Here is a 23,398-nt window from a genome sequence, read left to right as displayed (position 1 = left end):
CACAAGATAATCTAAGGAATTAAGCATCAGGAAATCTGTATTATTCTTTGCAAATAAAGTCGAAAGCAATGTAACATAAGGATTAATGTGAATATCTTACTAAAGCAATGCATGTCTTCCCTATAAACCCACAGATCATTTTTGAGAAACAAATTCTACTCTTTAGGTAAAAATATTAGATACTCTTGCAAAAGTTCCATGGATAAATCTGCTTATGCTACCTCTTCCTCTCTACTAGCTTGCCAGTCTAAAGTATCAACTAATTTACTTCGAAATTAATCAGATTTATTTGTTACGAAATTAAAATTTTCAAATAAGGGACCTTGTAATTGTCTTCCTTTTGTACCTCATTGCATATCTCAGGTTTCAACAAGCTTGCTATTGTTTTCCCACAAGGAACAATTTTGATTTTTGTACTTTTAACTAATATTTTATCTTCTTTCCATCCTTAAATCTAATCTAATCATTAATAAAGCAAAGCTGTTTTTACCATGGCCATGGGGTTTACATAGCCAATTCTCATGAAGCCATGAAGCAAAAAATCACAGAAACAAAAGAATGTGCTTTTCTGAGAAAAGAAATCATGCAGTTTCTAGATAAAGTAAGTGAGAAAACACATATTCTAATTTCCCGTATCCCTTAAAACCACCAATTTGATATGCTTGAAATACTTTAGACATAGCACTGGATCCATCAACGATATTACCATTCCCACTAGCATCATTGTCTAGTCTAGGTTGGATTTCTGCAAATGGAATTAAAAACATGTCTTAAGTGTGAGTACAGCAATGTCAATAGTTTGCGTACCATCAAATAATGCAAGTGAAGCTATTATAAAAGAAACCTCTTGATGGACTTGATTGTACAGAGGGGATCTTCGTTAATAGTTTGTGACACATTATGGTATCCTGGAAATCCAAGAAAGTGTAATCTAGCAACTGCAATCTGTCCAACTCTGTCAGTTTTGAAAATCCAAATGAACCAATCCATGTGTTTAACACACTAGGAACAACAGGTAAAATGAGGGGTAATTATCCCAGCTGGTACCAATACTAGGCACTATATATCAATTTGGTACCAAGACTTTAATTTGAATCGATTTGATAACAAACGTACGTAAAAATATATCAATTTAGTACCAACAGTTAAATTCCGACGGCCGATTCTGACGTGGCATGCTGAGTAGAAATTTTCTGGGTGTTTTGCCCGCTCAGTGTGTGCCACGTCAATTAATGACGCTGAGCGGGCAAAATCCCTACATCCTATTAATTTATCCCAGTTTCCCCTAATTAATCCCTAATTTCCCAAAATCCCTAATTCTATTTTCCTCTCCCCTCTTCTTTCCCGCTTTCCTCTCTTCTTCCCCGCTTCCCTCTCTTCTTCCCCGCTTGCCGCTTCCCTCTCTTCTTCCCCGCTTCCCTCTGTTCTTCCTCGCTTCCTTCTCTTCTTCCCTGTAACTCCTGTTACCCTCAGTGTGCGTTTTACAGCATTGTTACCCCCACTGTCACAATATTTCACATTGCAGAGTGTGTGTTTTACAGCATTGTTCGCATCGCACAATGTCTCTTGAATGGAGGCAAAGGGAAGAAAGCGAAAGGCAACCCGTGTACTGTAAGTCATATAACTTGCATTTTGTAACTTGTGATCTGTATGTAATGGTAACTTCAGTTAAAATAATGGTAACTTGTATTTTGTTCTTGTGCTCTGTATGTTGCATGTTGATGGTTGTGCTTGGTTTTTGGTAACTTGCAAATGATGATCTTCTATTATGTGTTTTATTGTGGTGGTTGGTGTTTGGTGATTTGGAACCCTTTTCCTTATTGATTTTCATTGTATTAAGTGATTGTAATATAAAGAATGACATTGATTTGTTTTATCCATTTTACCATATGCAGTGCCTGATACAGAGTACTTCAGTATAGAATGGCATTGTTTTAGAGTAGATAGTAGGGGTAGGCCAGAAATTAGAGATGTTGGGAGCATAGATTTTTGTTCTGCTGATATGATGTCAAGATTAGAGATAGATGCAATGGCCAGAGAATTGGAGTGCAGTACTGCATCATTTTCTATGTTTTGGAAGCATCCAAAGAAAAGTGACACAGATGGTTTGAGAAAGTTAGATAATGACAGTGATAGTATTGAGATGTCTTTAAGTGTTGATGAGTCAAGAGTGATTCATGTCTATGCTAGGGATAAGGTAAATATGCAACAAGATAATTTAGAACCAACTGAGAATGTTGTGCATGCTGATAATATTGAATCATCTGAGGAAGTGAGAATGCTAAGTAGTGATGGCACTAGCTTAGAAGAGGTACAAATTGAACAAGATGGTTATGGGAATGATGATAGTGAGGAGTTTGACAGTGAAGCTGATGAGGAGGACCCTGAATTTGTTGATTCTGATTATAACTTGCATGATGAAGATGATGACGATTTATTTGAAAAATTTGTTGATATGGAGTTAGAAAAGGATAAAACAAGGGTTAATGAAGAAATAATTGGAGGTGAGGGTTCAGATGAGACTGTTTATGCACCAAATGATGAGCTTAGGTCATGCTCTTCATCTGATGAAAGTGATATTGATTCGAGGAAGACAAAATGACCAATTTTTAATGAGGAGACAGATATGGCCAACCCTAATTTGAAGATAGGCATGTTGTTTAATACTTTTAGGCAGTTTAAAGATGCAGTAAAGAACTACTCAATAAGGAGCAGGAATCAAGTAATTTTTAGTCCAAATACAAAAATAAAATGTAAAGCAAAGTGCAAAAAAGGATGTGAATTTTTTATTTGGGCTTACTTGAAGACAGATGATAAGAACACTGTGCAAATCAAGTCTGCAAAGTTTGATCACATTTGCACTAAAGAGCACTATAACAAACATGTTAATGCTAAGTACATTGCCATGAAGTATGTGGAAAGGTTTAGGGCTGATCCAAGTTGGGCAATTCAATGTATTATTCAAACTGTTAAGGAGGATATGGCAGTTGATGTCTCTAGGCTAAAGGCTTGGAGGGCTAGGAACATTGCTCTGAAGTTCATTGATGGTGATGAAAGAGAGCAATTGGGTAGACTGCATGATTACAAACTTGAGTTGCTAAGGAGTAATCCTGGGTCCATAATTGTGCTACATTTGGAGGAACAAGTGTTCAAGGGTTTATATGTCTGTTTTGCTACCCTAAAGGGGATTTATGGTTGCTGGTTGAAGGGGATTTATGGTGGGCAGCTACTAATAGCTGTGGCAGTTGATGTCAACGACTGTATACATCCAATTGCTTGGGCAGTTGTTTAAAAGGAGAACAAGGATAACTGGAAATGGTTCCTAGACCTACTAGCAGCTGACTTGGAACTCAACAATAGTCACCACTGGACCTTTGTGAGTGACAGACAGAAGGTACAAGCTTCTAATCCTTTTATTTTAATATTTCTTTAGTATATATGTGAATTAATATATGTTGGAGTTGTTAATTATGGTTTATTATTTTTTATGCTTAATTAGGGTTTAATTCCTGCAATTGAAGAGATGTTTCCCAATGCAGAACACAGATTTTGTGTTAGACATATCCACAATAATTTGAAAAAAAAATTTAATACATTAGGACTAAAAGAGTTAGCTTGGGGGACTGTTAGGGATAGTTATGTGCAAATGTTCCAGAAAATCATGGATAAAGTTGCAGAAATTTCTACAGTGGCCATAACTACATGAATAATTCCCCCCCCCCACCATTGGTCTAGGTCACATTTTAGGACAACCCCTAAATATGACATGTTATTAAACAATCTTTATGAATGTTTTAATAGCTTCATTCTAGAGTCAAGGACTAAGGGAGTTATAACAATGAATGAGATCATTAGGACAAAGTTAATGAAAAGAATTCACAAAAAGAGAGATGCCATGAAAAGAATTGCCATTCAATATTGTCCTAAGATTATAGCTAAGTTAGAGAAGTCTAAAGAATTCTGCTGGATGTTCAGAACTGAGTGGTCAGGGGGGGATAGGTTTCAGGTGGTTGGTCCTGGGGGGCAGTTTGTGGTTGACATCAAGGACAAAACATGTACTTGTAGGAGGTTTGATTTAATTGGCATACCATGCTACCATGCAGTGTGTGCAATATGGTATAAGCATGATAATCCTAAGAATTATCTAGATGATTATTACAAGGTCAGTACTTATTTAAAAACATATAGTCACTTGTTAAACCCTACTACTAGTTATGAATTTTGGCCAAGAGCCATATCATCACCTGTGCTACCTCCTGCTCCAGTTCAACCAAAACAGAGAGGCAGATTTGTTACAAAGAGGAGATTAGAAGAAGATGAGATGACTGTTGTACTACAGAAGGGCAAAGTAACAAAAAAAGGCTCAGTGATGACTTGCACCATTTTTGGAGCTAAAGGCCACAATAAGAGATACCACGGTCATGCCAAATCTACATCAAAACAGCCTAAGATGAAAAAATTACAAGTAAGAGTAATTTCAATTCAAGCTTTTGTATATTAGGTTTCTTTAAAATATAATGAAATTATTATTTTTGTGTTTTACTAGGTACAAAGAAGAGCAAACCAGATAGACCCTACTGACCAACTCCCCAATGACCCTATTGACCCTACTGACCAACTCCCTATAGACCCTACTGACCAACTCCCCAATGCCCAGTACTTAGAAAATGATCCAATTGGGACTGCACAGGTAATAAGTTCATTTACTTAACTAAATATATTTGTAATAACCTAATGTATATTTACTTTAACTTATGCAGGTGCAAAATGTAACTCCTTCACTGTCAATCCAAACTGTGTTTGACATACCTGGTCATCTAGTAGATCTAGATGATTTTAATCTTCATTGGACAAGTTTGTCCCAAACTATTGCAGGAACACAAAGACCTCATCAAAATACAAGAAGCATCAATGAGTTGCTAAGTGGTATTCCAACTCAATCAAGTGGAGTGAATGAAGACTCCCAGCCGAGTAAGAAGAATGGCAAGGGCAAGACAGTGAAGAACAAGGGCAACAAGCCATTTCTGGCTCCTAGATCTGCATCTCTTTCAACAGCATCAAAGAAAGCTTCTGGATCTAATCCTACTCCAAATGAAAGTTTGGGAAAGGGGAAAGATAAGGTGCAAGCAACAACTAAGAAGGCTAAGAGGAAAGAAAATGTTGAGACTGCAACCTCAAAGAAGAAGAAGCCTTGGATGCCTGCTGGTCTTGGAGACAACAGCAAGCCTTAGCTAGGCATTATGATTGTTTAATACATTAGGAACTTGTTTATATGTAGGAACTTTTATTTTTTGCTTTTAGGACAGATGGCGCTTTTGTGGTCCATAAGACAGATTTCACATGCTTGTTTATTGTGCTCAATGGCAACATTGTTTTTTGATTAGGACCATAAAATCATTTAATTATTTTGTCATGTTCTTGTGTTCCATACTTAATACAAGTTGCTATTTTGTAATTACTTAAAGTGCATTACTTAATACTTTTGCTTAGAATTGTCCTTAGTGTCAACAATGATGTCTTCTACTAGTCCTTTTAACACTAGCCCTGCTTAGAATTGTCCACCATACAGGTTACATGGTTTTCTTAACCATAATTTACCACTGGCTGAATTTATGATTATTCTCTTCTTGAACTTCGATTATGACAATTAGTTGGTCTCAAGTGGTAGTTAGTGTTGCCCATGGCCGAAACGAGCTAAGTATGGGCATGAGAAAGCTGAACATAGTCGTGTTGGTTTCAACACTGACCGTGTTCCCAACACGGCCACCAACACGGCCGTGTTGGATGCATCAAACATCAAAGAAAAAGAAGCTTTTAGGGAGCACGACCACGGAGAGTAACACGGGCATAAACACCAGCCCGTGTTGGGAACACAGGCATCAACACGGCTGTGTTGGCGTCGACAGGGGGAAGCGGCAAGCGAGGAAGAAGAGAGGGAAGCGAGAAATAGATATAGGAATTTTGGGAAATTAGGGATTAATTAGGGGAAATTGGGATTAATTAATGGGATTTAGGGATTTTGCCTGCTCAGCGTCATTAATTGACGTGGCACACGCTGAGCGGGCAAAACACCCGGAAAATTCCTACTCGAGATGCCACAAGATCGGCCTTGAATTTGACTGTTGGTACTAAATTGATATATTTTTACGTACGTTTGTTATCAAATCGATTCAAATTAAAGTCTTAGTACCAAATTGATATATAGTGCCTAGTATTGGTACCAGCTGGGATAATTACCCAAATAAATGCTTCGGATCAGTGTTTTCTTAGATATAAATCAATCATTCTCTGAGACAAGACCTCTTCCTTGACACAAATATTCATAGTTTTCATTGCTTTATAACTGGTCGTTTGGAGTGTCATCACGTTAAATAATAATTTAGCAATACAAATATTCTAATTCTACATGCCTTAATGACACTGCAAAATTTTTACAATTTATAGAAGTTGTGAAGTACTGAAGTTGGAGGAAAAGCACTCGAGCAAAATGAGGTTCTTGACAAAGAAAAAGGAAACACAATATGTCCCGAGCATTAGTACTTTTTCACATACAAAGAAAGTTACCTTTTCCAAAGCACATTCATTAGTATGCAACACATTCCAAGTCGACGATCACTGAAATCTAGTGCCAATAAGTGGTATTTATGCCACCTTCTCTCCATAGACTCGGAAAAGAATACAACATTTCGGATGCGAATTATGTAACTATGCATAGATACAAAGAAGCTTATGATCCTATGCGGCTTGTAAGGTTTCGGATAACGTTCAACAAAGTGCACCTTACGGTAGACACCGAAATAAACTCATCATCTTCCTGCAATCGATAGAATCCACGAAAATTTAGACGGTTGAGCTCCGACCTACAAAAGTGAAACTAAGAACTTAACTGAATGGTACAGTACCAAATGTCAATTACTTGGACAAAATTGACAAGCCAAAGTCCTAAATGCCTACAAGTGTAGCTCAATATGATATAATAGAGAATCAACACAGGCAAGCTCAGTCACTTATAATTTGAACACAGAGAAAGCTGCAAAATAGGTCCAAGAAAGGAAAACATTGTCCATCAAGATGAGCCAATGAGATGCTCAAGTCTTTGCTACCCAAGTGTGTGTTCAGTAGGAGATCAGCATTTTCATAACTGAACTTCACAATGAACTTTCAGAATATTCATAGTCCGGTGCACCGGTGAATCTAATATGACATTTTCAGATCCAACCATCTACAAAGAGAAGTGCAGAAAGACCTTGACACTCAGAGTCAGATGGCTTGAAAGTAAATCTAGATACATCAAGGCTTTCTCTTTTCATTAGCAGAAGACAAGCTCAACTGTAGCTTTTCCCTTACAGACATTGTTGGAAGAAGTTCGAAGATAATCAATAACTAGAAAGATCTATAACCAATCCACATCTCCATAGACTGAAGAAATTCCTACATGGCATAAAATTAAAGAAATATATGATACAAAAAGGTTAAACATGAAAAATCTGAAAGAAAAAGAGAAAGAAAAAGAAAAAGAGGATACATTTGAGACAAAATGGTAATAAAAAAAGTGCTATTAATACCCTTTCTGATTGCAGCAAAGTAAATTAAGTTCCTAGTGAAAAAGAAAATTAGAAAGGACTAATGTTAAAAAATAAATTCTTGCCTTTTGCTGAAAATAACATCTTTAAGAAGATCTAGATCTCTCTTAGTGTGAGGTTCTTCAACAGGATCAAAACACTCATGCATCATATCAAGTGCAATATTGAGCATGCTGTAGTTCTCAGACAGGGTCTCAATATCAGAAGCTTCATACTGATCATTGAATTGGATGGATTTCAACAATGTCCAAGTGAGATTGTGTAAACCCACTGGAATTTGCTTTCCTAGAAGCTCATGCAGGCCCAAGAAAATCTGCAATAATTGTACAATCATTAGTGCCATATTAAAGATGTGGTCCTAAAGCCTTGGAAGCTCTATAAATCTAAGAATAAGGAGACTATATTGCAAATAGCAACTACAAAGATCATAAATACTTCTTATCTAGCTCCACTTTTCGTGGGCTAACTACTTTCCCAGAGAAGCAGAGACAACATACCTCTATATTGCAGATTCTTCGGTCCTATATTTACTTCAGGCCTAAGTTCTCAAGGTCTTTTGCCCCAAAAAATATCTTTCTTGACACAATAGGTAAATGCACTACACGCAGTGTATGAATCAACAACAGCAATGTGCAACAGCTACTTTTCTGTTAATTAAAGATGAGAACAACTAGTTGTCTATGTAACTGGCTTTGACTCCAAACATTGAACACATTGAGCATTGTGGAATTAGAATGGAGATTTCTAGTTGCAATATAAATAAACCAGCTAACTAAGCTATTTTGCTAAAAAGAAATTGGCAAGCAATGCAAGTCATTGATAATGTCGTAGTTTTCTAGGTGGATGAGCATATGATGATTTAAATGCCCATCATTTCCGTCATGTGAGCAAAAGTCAGAATCAAAATTGTATGCAAAATGAAATTAAATCAATAAACCACAGGTAGATTTTGGTACCTCTTGACACCTTTTGCTGCAAAACCAATGTTCTTTGGGAAAATATTCCAAGCACTCCTCTCTTTTATTCCCTAGGCATACTACATGATCTATACCAAATAGGCAAAAGGCACATAAGAGACATTCCAAACATTTCTCTCTAATATACGCATTAACTATGCTACAAAGAGAATTTGACCAACATTTACGCTCGCATTGTGTACAATCAAGAACACCATCGTCCTCCATGGAAAGGTAAGAGTCTCTTTTCAGGCATTGGCCACATATCTTACAACAACATGATGAACATAACCAATCTCCATCTGGAATATCCTAAGAAATCCATATATATATATTAAAGAAAATGCATTAAACATGAGAATTTAAATACCTAAATCATGAAATACTAGGAACGAAAGAGAGATAGACAGAGCAATCAAATATAAATATTTTAAGCAAGTATTAGAAAGAGACTAAATGAATGACTTACCATCAGACCAAGGCAACTTTTATGGAAAGAGGATGGACATTGATTGCATAAAATTAGTTCACCACCATAGTGACAAACAGAACATATATGATCATTCTCAACTTGATCCTTACTACTCTGCCACCTTCCAAGTGGCTCTTCCCCCAAATTCTTTGTGTGATCATGCATTATTTGCATCTGGCAATCTAAGAGAGACCTTCCATCTTCCAGAAAAATGTTGGCAAAGATGCTGGTAGCTGTTCTTCCTTGTTTGCCACTAGCATGATAATCAAAGCCACAAAGAGTATACACCTTCCCGCAACAATTACACTTGATCCCGCTGCCACTTATACGCCTTTCTGCAATTGAATGCTGACCCTTACTGCAACAGTAATTTATTTTCGCCCTAGGCAGCACATGAGTGCTGTCTATCAACCAAGACAAGACTGTTATAGGCTTTCGATGTGAAGGATTAGGAACCACAACCTGCTGCACTCTTTTGCTTGATCGAAGAACACGATTAGGCCAAGAATCTTTTCTATTATTTTGTAATTTGATCAGATCTCTGGTTTTACTTCTTTTTCCTTGAGAAACTGATTTGGCATTTTGTTGAAGAAAGAAAGATGCTGAAATTTCCTTTCTTTTGTTTTTGATTTTTCTAACTTTTAATCTTTGAAGCACAGAAGGTTTCTTGAACTCTGACCTACAAGCATACTGAGAAGAATAATTTTCAAGCTTCAGAAAGTCTGTTTTACTCAAATATAACTCTCTCTCAACTATCTTGCTGACAGTTTTCCTTACTGGATGTGTACTTGTACAAGTGCAACCCCCAGAAGCTATTCCATTTTTCGAATCCCTGCAGGCCACTCAAAGTGAATTATAATGTCTTCCCCATGGTGAGATATAGCGTAACTCACGCCTGCCTTTGCGGTATATATAGCAAAAACTCCATCCCAAAGATGAGAGATGCTTCTTTGCTTTCAGTATTAATTCTTGAACATCCTCTATCTTCTTGTTGCTCCTGAATTTCTCCTCAAATCCAAATCTATACCACTCTGCAGCTGTCTCAGGGCAATATTCAGGTTCAACAGCATGCATGTCAAAATGAGTAGAAACCACAGAATCCTGATTATCTGATGGTTGTTCGATAAGATGAGATAGTGAATTACCAGGACGACTGAACAGACTTCTATCCTCATTTTGGTTCACAGAAGAAAGAATGCCCTTATGTTGTTCAGCCAAAGCTAAACAGACCTCACGAAGAGAATAGTATTGCTTCCCATCAGGGGAAGTGTAGCGAAATCTATTGAAACGGTTGCTAAAGTATTCAATTTTCCAGTTCAAATATAAAAGATGTTTCCTACAGTCAAAAATCAGAGCATCCTGCCTTTTATTGTCCATCTGAGCATATTTGATAATAGCTTCTGGGCAAAATTCAGGTCCAGGAACTGTTTCTGGGCCAACAGGTAGCCAACTGGATTTTCTGTGTATATAACTAGGGTACTTTCTGTTCTTGGCCTGAGAACTAGAATAAACATCTTCACTGGTTGCAGTAGTAACAGAAGTTTCATCCTGGTTAGAAGGTAAAACCAACAGAACCTGAGGCATCTCACAAGTTGCTTTGCCATGGCAGGATAAATTTGATTCAGCCAAAGGATTCATATTTAATTCATTGTTTCGTGAGAGAGATTCTAATTGGTGCACAATAGATCTTTCTTCAATGGAACAATTATTAGGAATGTTGGAATTAAAGATACTGCTATTTGGCGTGTTTTCAGCTAGTATCATGGCATAATTTTCAGCCAAATCTGATTCACTATATTTATTAGCATCAATAAAATGATACAGGAGTCTCCACCTGCTCCCTTGCATCCTCTGGTAGGCCTATTACCTGTAAAAGATGATGAATAACAACTTTCATATTATCATCAATTGCCTCCAATACCAAACTTTTCCACAAATCTTTCTCATAAGAAGTCCACTTGCCAAGTTTCTTAAAATCATCTTTCTCTCGCAAATCATACCAAATTTGCTTTATGGAAACAGGAACATAATGTTCTTGCTCATATTCCTCAATCAACTCCAGAAACAACCAGGTCCCACGATTCTGCCAAGTACCAGTGACATCATTCCAGTCCTGAGTAATCCTAATTTTATCAATATGAACCATCATTTCATCACCCAAATCTGGGAAAAATATATTCCTCTTCTCTGAGCCATCTTCATGATCAAAAACTACACCTTCCCACCAACATTCATTGTAATAGACATCAACACATCTTCCATAACAAAGGTTCCATATACCAGACTGAACACGAGGTTGTAATGGCCTAATGTGTCCACGAGTATCACACAGGTTACCAGTAGCACAATCATTATCATCCAGAAGCTCGGACACATGATAACAACCGACCAGATTGTCAGAGCCATCAACAACTAGTATATGATCGTATCTGACATGATATATGAGTTGCCATCCTTTCCTGTCAATTGACATAACATTACCTGGGTGCTATGAACCCTGAAACCCTTCTTCCTCACTGAATGCCTACAAAAGTTTCACTTTTGAATTCGAAGACGAAGTTGGGGGGGCCAAGAAAGGCCCAATTCCAATTGAACGAAGAAGTATGAAAATTGAAATTGTAAAGATTTGATATCCCAATTTAATGGTAGATAAAATAGGTAAACTTGAACAAATTTTGATATTCAATTAAAAAGAGGCAAACAACTAACTATCGGTGTCTAAAAATAAATGGCTTCTAAGGGGAAAAAAATTAAAATTAAAAATGTTTTTACATGAAGATGGTATTAGTTTGTTACCATTTGAGAGAATAGAGTCTTAAATCAAGCCTTGCATGCATGCCAGATAGAACAAATAGGACAACAATAACAAACAAGCAAACAAAAAATCACAATGCAGCTTTAATCAAATAGAAAATTTTGTTGGAAACATAACATTGAATCCACATTTTGATAAACAAATAAAACAGAAACATTCAAAATCCAAAAGGGTATCATACTAAACACCAAACCCCTCCATTTTCTACTTCAAAAACATTATACAAACTCGCACAAAAAGTAAATCAGAAAGAACAAGAATTAAAGAGAATGCCATGGCATTACCTCAACTCTATCATTGACGGAAAAATTACCTCAACTCTATCTTTATAATAAATATAAAGATTTTTATCTTAAAAAAGCTTTTTAATATCCTTTAATAAAATATCTTCTATAAAAAAATTAAAATAGATATTAAAATTGCCCTCAGCCTCATCCACATAAATATTAATCATTCCATATATTTAGCAGATTGTTCTATCATTTTCATTACACTAGTATCATCTTTCAATTCTTTATATTCACTTAAAGTTTGCATACCAAATCAAGGCCCAAACTTGTAATTTTCTCAAAAACTTTCCTTCACAGTATCAATCGCACTTCTATATATCTTTAAGACATATATGTAGGTTTATCCATTCTTATTTCTTTCACTTACTTATTTGCCTGATTTTTCTCTAAAACTTATTTTGGTATTTCTTTTATTCTTGCTCATTTCTTAACCAATTTCCATAAAATCAGTCTTTAAAATGGCAAGGTCATCTTCTAGACTTACTGGATGCACCCCAGCCGCATCACATTAGGAGTTTACCGCCCCGATTTTCTGCCAAAATGATCTTGGACTTGTGAAAGGAGAGGAAATTCCTCTTTTTAGTAAAATTAAGCTCACATTGCGCTTTTCGAGTCGTTCGAGAGGTAATTTCTTAACCTAAACTTATTTTCTGCAACTTAGGAACTCATATGCATGTTAATTACTCAAAATATATGTAAATTGGTGTAAAAATTAAGAAGAGCCAAAAACCCTATCTTATATCGATCGATCATTGTATATACTGATTGAACCAATATACAGACAACCGATCAACAGATGGTCGATTCAAGACTACAGTATAACACTATACACAGTCGGACTAAGGTGCTTTAGAGTTTTCTCTAAGAAAATAATTATCAGATAAACACATATTTACATCCTCAGAGACTTTTGTATGCATATGATACTTAAATACCTCACTTTTCCTTTCTAGGGCGACGTAGTGCCAATCTAGTTTGGCGAAAACTTCTACGGTGCACGAGAGTGGTTTGACGAGCTGCCTAGCTCAGTTCAGGCCAGGATTGGGGGACATTGGCTTTCCCTGGTTCGTGGCTACACTCTCTTCAGTCATTGAGAGAGTCAATCACTCTTTGATTTATGCCTTGCTGAAGAGATGGATAGATACAATACACACCTTCCATATTTCTGTTGGTGAGTTAACTCTTTCTTCCTTTGCATTTTCGGCTATCACCGGTATTGATTTCTTTGGCACGTCCGTGCCTTTTGACAATGCAATCTTTTACCCATGTCTTGAGGCTCGAGAGCGCTTCATCGTCGACCTACTAGGGTTTTCACTGACACTCGAGAATGCGAGGTGTATAGCTTATTAGTGCATCCCTCTCCACCACCGGGGCTTCATTCCTTAGAATGCACAAGAGGTTGACCAGATGGCCCGGGCTTTCTTGGTGTACTTATTTGGCACTACTCTGTTCAACGACTCCTGGAACTCGCTGAATTTTCACTACCTAGCACCTTTGCGACTTGGACCAAGTTTCATTTTATGAATGAGGGTCTGCGGCCCTCACATACCTTTATCAGTAGATGGACATCACCATCCGCAATGGCAAGAAGATTTGTAGCTTCTAGCATGCGATCCATGTAAGTCATCTTAATTCTTTTCCTTTAGTTACTCTTACATCATGTGCATTGATTCCTCATTTTTTTAGGTCTGGGCCTTAGAGATCGGCCTCTTGATAAGCTCATAATCCATTTGCACCTCCCATATTTTCCCTCGCTTGAGCTGTTGGGGCTTCAGTAGGACAGTCGTTTAGGGGTGGTCTCAGGTTCACGTGCACCATACGTGGATCAATGGCCTTACCTAGGATGTGGTAAACATAATTCCTTAGTTAAATTCATATTTTATTTCTATCATTGCTTACCTTTTCTAGTTTACAGATCCAAAGTGACTGGCTGGGAGAGCGACACTAGTGGTAGACTTATATACTATCTGCGGCCGACCTCGAGTAGAAGAGGATCCTGTTGGTTGGGCCCGCCTGTAGGGCTTGGTACCTTGGCGAAAGGATTTATGGTTGGGAGCGCAATCCTAACAAGCACCGAGTCCCATTATCTCATCCTTTCTCCATGTTCTGGATAGCGGATCTTACTAGAGAAGAGTTGGCGGAGTGCCTAAACGGGTATGACGAGCATATATATATATATGCTAAAAATAAGAAAAGAAAAAAAAATTTCAGACTTATTTCTTAGCTCTTTTCATTTAATTCTTGTGAGCATCCTTTGCTTCAAATAAGGCTTAGTGAGTATTTTTGTTGATTTGGCATTCAGCTCGTGAAGCATTCATTCTAAATAATTACATGATTTTTCAATATACTTTACACTTCTATCCAAATATTCTTACCTTTACCTTAGCCACATTTCAACCCCTGTAAAGACCATTTGATTTTGGTATTTATTTATTTGTAGTAGCGAAGATGAGATTTATGAGCAAGCTTATGGTAAACAGGTTTTGTGCAGCTGCATTGAGGGAATTTTCTTGTTTACCTGTAAACACTGTGAGTGATTTGAGAGATTCCTGTGAGGCAATGGTTCTTGGTCTTTAATGCTGAGTTGTTATATAAGTTGTACTTTGAGATGGTATTACTATAGTTCTTCTTTGAAGGTGTATGATTTGTTTAGCTACTCGAGTTTCATTCTTTATATGTTGAATAAGGTTAAGTTGTGAACTTTAGCATGGATTTTGAGAGGTGATTGTTGCTTGTATATGTATTGAGTTATTAATTGCTTGAGGACAAGCAAAAGCTTTAGTGTAGGGTGATTTGATATGCATTATTTTATACATGTTTATATGCCCAATTACTTTCATTTTTGTGCATAATTATCTTATTTTATGCCAGAATCATCTATATTTTGGTTCCTTTCATGTTTTAGGTGATAATCGATGGACATTATTAGTAGTCGAGGGAAATACGTGCAAATACAGACCAGAATCCATCAAAATTGAGCAAGGGCTACCATTTCAAGGTTAAGCACGGCTTGGACTCTAGCCATGATGAACCATTAACATTTGACCCTCAAGAGTGTCATTTTGGCATGGTTTCCGAGGCCACCACGACCTCCATCATGGTCCGTGGTGGCTCAGCATCGGCGACGGCACGGTAAAAAAGAATACCTAATTTACGGGATTCGAAGCTCCAGTACGGCCTGGACTCTACCCGTGCTTATTAGCATGGGCTTGACCACGGCCGTGCTGGAACAATTATATAGGCAAAACTGAATTATTTTATTTAGGGTTTGATTTTCTGACTTGATTTTTCACATACATGTACGAGCCACCCTTTTCCACACTTCGATATTTGACTTTGGGAGACTATTTCGCCTATTGAAGGACGGATTCCATTGGTTTAAACATCACATTGAAGATCAAGAGTGGATTTGGAGGCATTCAAGAGGCAATTTAGGGTTCATCCTTCAGATTTGGGGATTTAAGGCTGTTCATCTAACTTGAAGAAGAAGGGTGTACATATTTTCAATTTGCTTTCTGTGTTTGTTCCTTACTTTATTGTTACTTATTAGCATGAGTAGCTAGAACTGTTGAACCCATTGGGGTTCCTATGTTGTTGGATTGCATTTACTGTTTATGATACTTTGATTATCAATGCTTGTTTTCTTCTTGCTTTCATTATTAATAAGAAATTGCATTATTCATGAGACGTTGTGAATTATGATGTTTAGATTGCTTTATGTAATTAAGAAGTTCATTTAGTAATCAGAAATTTGAATAGCAAGAACTGGTTAATGATCACTTAGAGATAAGGGTAATTGACTAGCCGGATTAAGAATTAACAACTCTTAATAGTAGTGGATTTAATCTTAAGGGTAACCTAAAATCATTCGTTAGGAAGAGATTCCATTGTTTAGGTTCTTAGGTTTAGGGATTCAATTTTCTCAAGAGGGAAATTAAATTCAATTTAGAATCCGCTTACGGGTAATCACAATTAGTAATCAATATAATCTCTACCTTCACTAAAATTCGACTAGCTTAGGTCCTCTTAGGTTTGCTTTTTCCCTTGATTGTTTCACAAAATCTTTTTAGACTGTTGACATTTAGTTAATCACTTAGCTTCCATCTAGTCATAGAATTGTAACTTTATCGATTTTATTAAGGTTAGATAATATAAGACACTACAGTAGTTCTAGGATCATCCTTCCCTGAGAATACGGCCTTGATACTCGCCATTAGTGCTAGTTTGCATCGATAGGTTCACTACATTAGATTGTAGCTACATAAATAGCCTATCATCTAACTATAATGCGAGAATGAATGAGCAAAGAGAATAATTAAGACAAGAAAGCAAACCCAAAGAGGACCTAGACTAGTTGGTTATCAAACAAAGGATAACAGATTGTTGAGTCCGATTATGCTACCTGTGGACGGACTCTAAACTGAATTCAGTTTTCCTATCGAGACAACCGAATTCCTAAACCTAAGAACCTAAAGTTGGAATCTCTTCCTAACAATTGATTATTAAGTTAGCCTTAAGCTTTAATCCACCTTTATTAAGCTTTATTAATTCTTAATCCGGCAAATTAATTAACCTTACCTCTAAGTGAAAATTAACCTGTTCTTATAATTAAAGTTTCAAACTCAATTAGAATTTCTCAATTGCTAAAAGAGTTCTATGAATAGTAATCAATACAATCAATGTAACAACAACTAGATTTATATTATTAATTGCAAAAAGAATACAAGAAAGGAAACTCAACCAATCTCAACAATTTAGTACAAAGCTAACATAGCAAGGAACTCCAATGAGTTTGATATATTGCATTCTATACATGTTTTTGTGCTTCATTTATTCATGTTTATGCATGTATTGGAGTCATTTTTATGCTAGATTCATCACATTGGGTATCTATTTCTATTTTCAGGTTATTTGGACTCTCAGTATCATTTCTGAAGAAAAATTGAGGACTTTAATGCCTAAACAGGACTATCGAGTGAAATTTCCGGCTCGAGCATGACCCATGCTCAAGCGAGGGCAACATAGTTATTTTTTCAAGAGTACCGTGCTTTTTAGAGCCAGTGCATGGCCTGTGCATCAATCACGGGCCATGGCATGGCCCGTGCAAGTTACACGACCCATGGCATGGCCCGTGCACGCATTTCCTATATATATGAGTTTAGTTTACAAGAAAAGGGTTTGACATTCTGATTCTAAAATTCTTACGCACGCGCGACCATCCACTTTTCAGATTTCTTGACTGACCTTGGGAGACCATCTTCACATATTATTGAGGAGATTCAAGCTTGTTTTGAGAGATCGAGGAGACGAATTCTGAAGCATTCAATCTGATTTTGGTGTTGTGCACTTTGATTCGAGATGAGGGTGTACATGTTCCAATTTCATTTCTATTTTTCTTTTCTTCTAGTTATGTTTTTTGTGTGTATGACTAGCTAGAGCTGACGAACACATTGGGGTTCCTATTGTTGATGGACTGTTTTTTATTTGTTTGATTATTATATTTCCAAATTCTAATTCTTCTTGCTTTGCAGTAATAAAAGTCTGTTTCATTTTACTTGAGACGTTGAGTTGAATGTTGCTTGGATTATTTAATTGGTATTGAGAAATTCGTTAAATAATTGGAACTTGATTAAGCAAGAACTGGTTAATAACACTTAGAGATAAGGTTAATTAGCTAGCTGGATTAAAAATTAACAACTCTTAATAGACTTGAATCAAATCTTAATGATGTTCTGAGATTAATTGTTAGGCAGAGATTCCAGCATTTAATTTTCAGAGCTAAAAAATCGATGAGCTCGAGAGATGATCCGAGTTCATTCTAGGATTCAGGCACGGGTAATCAATTTGGTAATCAAGATAATCACCTTTAGTAATTCCATCGCAAATAGGTCCTCTTTGGGTTTGATTTCTTCTTATTTTTGCTTTATTATCTTTACAGTTTGTTTGGCATTTTACTTTTGCATTTAATCATTTTTAGTTTACATTTTAAGTTGAACTTTCACCAATTGCTTAAGGTTAGATAACACTTAGTACAGTAGTAGCTTTAGGTTCACCCGTTCCCTAAGGGATACGACCTTGATACTCACCATTAGTGCTAGACTATATCGATAGGTTCACTGCCTTAGATTGTAGCTACACAATTAGCCTATCAAGTTTTTGGCGCTATTGCTAGGGAGCTAGTAATGGTGAATTAAAGAGAATTGTTCATGTGTTAATTTAGCCACTATTTTTTCATTCTTTGTTTTATGTATATTTTATTCTTTTTATTTGTATTTCATTTGTTCATTATTATTTCCTTGGTTGTGATTTCCATTTCAGGTAGTTTATGACCAGGAGCTCTAACTCTGATCGTGTAGAGCCTTTGTCTGATCCAGAGTGATCCCTCAGACTTTTGAGGAAGCGTATGCAATTGGTAAAGGAGGAGATTGAGGTTGAGATACCTGTTGATAGACCAGTAGGGTTGGAGAATCAAAACAGAAATGCTGCGGCAGACGCCAACAGAACGATGTACGAGTTTGCTAGACCATCATTGGTTGGGACATAGACGGGTATACTCAGACCGCCGAAGGCAGCTAATAACTTTGAAATCAAGCCGAACGTGATTCAGATGGTTCAGAATAGTGTTCAGTTTGGAGGGTTGCTGAGCGAGGATCCTAACGCTCACATTGCTAATGTCTTGGAGATATGTGATACCTTTAAGATAAATGGAAATACTGATGATGCCATTCAACTGAGGTTGTTTCCATTTTCTTTGAGGGATAGAGCAAAGAGATGGATGCAGTCCCTTCCATCGAACACCATCACTACTTAGAACTCTTTGGCTGAGAAATTTCTTTATAAGTACTTTCCTCCAACTAAGACTGCTAAATTGAGGAATGCCATTTCTTCTTTTATGCAGATGGAAGACGAGAGCATGTATAATGCCTAGGAGAGGTACAAGGACTTGTTGAGATGTTATCCACACCACGGTCTACCAGTCTGGATGCAGGTTCAAACATTTTACAGTGGTTTGAACCTTATTACTAGACAGATGGTTGATGCAGCAGCAGGAGGGGCGCTGAACAGTAAGATGCCCGAGCAGGCTCAAAACTTGATAGAGGAGATGGCCATGAACAATTATCAGTGGCAGTCTTCTAGGAGCCAACCAGTGAGGCAGGGAGTGGTCAATTAGTTGGATTCTACAACAGCCTTGGCAGCTCAGGTGAAGCTATTGGCTAAGAAGATCGACCAGTTCCAGATGCTAGCCCATGCAACTCGACACGGGAGGTTTGTTTGCTAGTACTTCTATTCCTTCTTCCTCTTCTGTTTTATCCACTGACCTTGAGCAGGTAGATTATATGGGCAATGGCCCGAGGCAGCAAGGGAACCCGTACAACAACACTTACAACCCAGGGTGGCATAATCATCCAAACTTTGGTTGGAGAAACAACAATGCCCAAGGTCCATAAGGCTTTCAGAGACTGCATCAGCAGCCATCACAGTAGCAGCAGCAGGCTGGACCATCACAGCTTCCTCCACCAACCGAGAAGAAATCTAACTTGGAGAAGCTGATGATGAAGTTTGTCACGTCTATTGAGACATGGTTCCAGCAGATTGACAGTGCTCTTACAATTCAGCAGGCGTCCATTTAGAACTTGGAGAGTCAGATTGGATAGATTTCTAAGATGTTTTCTAAGAGGCAACAAGGAGCACTCCCTAGCACTACAGAGTCAAACTCAAGGGAGCACTGCAAGGCTATCGCCTTGCGATCAGGTAAGCAGTTATCTAGTTCTTTACCATTAGCTGATGGTGATGATGTTTCCATGCAGGATAAGCTAGCTAGGAAGGAGCCAGAGCCTGAGGCGATAGAAGTAGAGAAGGTGGAAGATAAGCAGAAGAGCCCTGTGAGAAAGTACTAGCCATCAGTCCCCTACCTACTCGACTTAAGCAGGAGAAGGTTGATAAGAAATTTGGTAAGTTTCTTGACTTGTTTAAACAACTACGTATTAACCTACTTTTTATTGAAGCTATTTCGCAGATGTCGAAGTATGCCAAGTTCTTAAAAGAAATTTTGAGTAATAAAAAGAAGCTGGAGGATTTAGGAGTAGTGACTCTGAATGGGGAGTGTTCAACTATTCTTCAGAACAAGCTGCCACTGAAAAGGAGAGATCTAAGGAGTTTTACTATTCCTTGCATTATTGGCGATTTGCCTATTAGTGGTGCATTAGCTGATTTAGGAGCTAGTATTAATTTGATGCCCACTAGTTTGTTTGATAAGTTAGGTTTGAGTGAACCTAAGCCCACTAGGATGAGCATTCAGTTAGCTGATAGGACTATTAGGATTCCTAGAGACATTATTGAGGATGTGCTTGTTAAAGTAGACAAGTTTATTTTTTCTATTGATTTTTTATAGTTATGGACATGAAAGGTGAGAGTATTGTGCCTTTGATACTAGGAAGACCTATTCTTGCAACATCTAGGGCTGTTATAGATGTTTGTGATGGAAAGCTTCAGTATAGGGTAGATGATGAGACCATTACCTTCGACTTAGCTACTACTATGAGACGTTCTTTAGACCATGATGATGCTGTGTTTTCTGTTGATATTCTAGATGATGTGGTTGAGTCTCATTTACAAGAAATATTTCTTTTGAAGGTAGCATTGCAAGGAGATGAGGAGGAGCTGTCCGACGAGCAAGTGTTGGAGCAGCTCGCTAATTTGTTGGCTACTGAGCCTAGCTGTTCTACTGACCCATTTCTTTCTCTTGACAGGTCAGGAGTGCAAAAGCTAAAGTCTTCTTTCGAGGACCCCCCTGGTCTTAGAATTGAAGGAGTTACCTAAGCACTTGAGCTATGGATTTTTGGATGAGGCAGAAAAGTTGCCTGTGATTGTTGTAGTAGATTTGACGCTTGAGGAACGAAAGATGACTCTAGACTCCCTCAAGAGGTATAAGAAGGCCTTTGCCTTCAAGATTGCTGACATTCCCAGGATCAACCCTAGTTCTGTTCTCATAAGATTTTGATGGAGGACAACTATAAACCAGTAGTTCAGCCACAAAGGCAGCTTAACCCGAATATAAAGAAAGTAGTGAAAAATGAGGTAATTAAGTTCCTTGACGCAGGTTTGATTTATCCTATTTCTAATAGTTCTTGGGTGAGCCCTATGCAGGTTGTGCCAAAGAAAGGAGGCATGACAGTAGTTCGCAATGAGAGGGATGAGTTGATACCCACATGGACGGTAACATGCTTCCGAGTTTGCATTGATTATAAGAGGCTTAATGATGCAACTCGGAAGGATCACTTTCCTCTTCCTTTCATTGATCAGATGTTAAAGAGATTGGCAGTACATAGGTTTTACTATTTTCTTGATGGCTTTTCAGGTTATTTTCCGATTCCAATTGCACCTGAAGACTAAGAGAAGATGACTTTCACCTGCCCCTACGGGACTTTTGCTTATAGATGGATGCCTTTTGGTCTATGCAATGCACCAGCTACGTTTCAACGGTGTATGATGGCCATTTTTGATGATATGATTGAGGAGTCGATGGAGGTATTTATGGATGACTTCTCTATTTTTGGTAATTCCTTTTCTCACTGTTTGGCTAATTTAGAACGCATGTTAGCTAGGTGTATTGAGGCTAACTTGGTGCTTAATTGGGAGAAGTGTCATTTTATGGTGAGAGAGGGAATTGTGCTGGGGCATAAGATTTCACATGCAGAGATGGAGGTTGATAGAGCTAAGGTAGAGACCATATCTAAGCTGCCACCCCCTAGTTCTGTTAGGGCTGTTAGGAGTTTCTTGGGCCATGCTGGTTTCTATAGAAGATTTATTAGAAATTTCTCTAAGATTGCTAGGCCTCTTACTCAATTGCTAGTTAAGGATGCACCTTTTGTTTTTGATGATGCATGTTTATCTACTTTTGAGTTATTGAAGAAACTATTAACCACAGCCCCTATCATGGCTTTGCCTGATTGAGGGCTGCGCTTTGAGCTAATGTGCGATGCTAGTGATTATGTAGTTAGAGTTGTACTTGGAAAGAGGTTTGATAAGAAGTTCCAACCCATTTATTATGCCAGCAAGACTTTGACAGGAGCCCAGGAGCATTACACTACTATAGAGAAGGAGTTGTTGGCTATTGTTTATGCTTTTGACAAATTTAGATCGTACCTCGTCTTATCAAAGACCATCGTCTTCACTGACCATTCAGCTTTAAGGTATTTGTTTAATAAGTATGATGCTAAGCCGAGATTGATTAGATGGATTTTATTGTTGTAGGAGTTCGACATTGAGATCAGAGATAAGAAGGGCGCAGAAAATTTGGCAGCAAATCACTTATCCAGACTGGAGAATCCGAGCTTGGAAGCACCTGATGAGAGCGCGATAGACGATCGATTTCTAAAGGAGCACTTGTATTCATTGAAGGTATATTCTGATTCTCCTTGGTTTTCTGATGATACTAACTACCTTGTGGCTAGGGTCTTACCAAAGGGTATGACTTATCAGCAAAAGAAGAAATTCTTTGCTGATTTGAAATACTACATTTGGGAAGACCCCTTCCTATATCGAGTGTGTGCAGACCAGGTCATTCGCCGATGTGTTTATGGCGAAAAGAGTCTCCAGATTTTGAGGCACTGTCATGAGGGACCCGCAAGAGGCCATCAAACGGCGAACCATACTACTAGGAAGGTAATTGATGCAGGCTTTTATTGGCCAACTATCTTCCAGGATGCTAGGACATTTGTTCAGGTTTGCGACGCTTGTCAACGCTCAGGTAACATCTTTGCCCATGATGAAATGCCCCAAACTAGTATGCAGGCTGTTGAGATATTTGATGTTTGGGGTATTGACTTCATGGGACCCTTCTCTTCTTCATATGGTAATAAGTATATTCTTGTGGCTGTTGAGTATTTCTCCAAGTGGCTTGAGGCAAAAGCTTTACCTACTGATGATGCTAGAATTGTTTGCAGGTTCCTTAGGAAGTTATTTGCTAGGTTTGGCACACCTAGAGCGTTAATTAGTGATAGGGAAACACATTTGTGCAACGCTCAATTGGAGAAGGCACTCAGACGCTATGATGTGACATAATAGTTCTCTACTCCCTATCACCCACAGACCAGTGGGCAAGTTGAGGTTACTAATAAGGGTTTAAAACATATTTTAGAGAGAATCATAGGTGTGAGTAGGAAGGATTGGGCTTTGAAACTGGATGATGCATTATGGGCATTTAGGACTGCATATAGGATTTCCATAGGTTTTACACCCTATCGGCTTGTATATGGGAAGTCTTGTCATTTACTTGTTGA

The 23,398-nt window shown here is 37.8% G+C and overlaps 1 protein-coding gene, 1 non-coding gene and 1 pseudogene across 2 annotated transcripts; all 3 read right to left on the bottom strand.

Annotated features, from left to right (window-relative positions):
• Positions 1-581: 581 nt before the first annotated feature.
• On the bottom strand, positions 582-10,775 carry LOC125369340 (annotated as a pseudogene).
• Positions 10,776-10,818: 43 nt separating this feature from the next.
• LOC125369339 lies at positions 10,819-11,742 on the bottom strand. The gene has a single exon (XM_048371351.1). It carries the CDS (start codon positions 11,482-11,484, stop codon positions 10,819-10,821), a length of 666 nt encoding a protein of 221 aa, XP_048227308.1. The 5' UTR covers positions 11,485-11,742.
• A 7,239-nt stretch (positions 11,743-18,981) lies between these two features.
• LOC112534030 lies at positions 18,982-19,088 on the bottom strand. Its single transcript, XR_003078356.1, has one exon. It is a non-coding gene; the product is annotated as a small nucleolar RNA R71 (small nucleolar RNA).
• Between the last annotated feature and the right edge of the window lie 4,310 nt (positions 19,089-23,398).

Source organism: Ricinus communis, chromosome 2, assembly GCF_019578655.1.
Source record: "Ricinus communis isolate WT05 ecotype wild-type chromosome 2, ASM1957865v1, whole genome shotgun sequence".
Lineage (NCBI taxonomy): Eukaryota > Viridiplantae > Streptophyta > Magnoliopsida > Malpighiales > Euphorbiaceae > Ricinus > Ricinus communis.
Note: the sequence above shows the minus strand (reverse complement) of the source record. Positions and strands in the feature narration are given on the sequence as shown.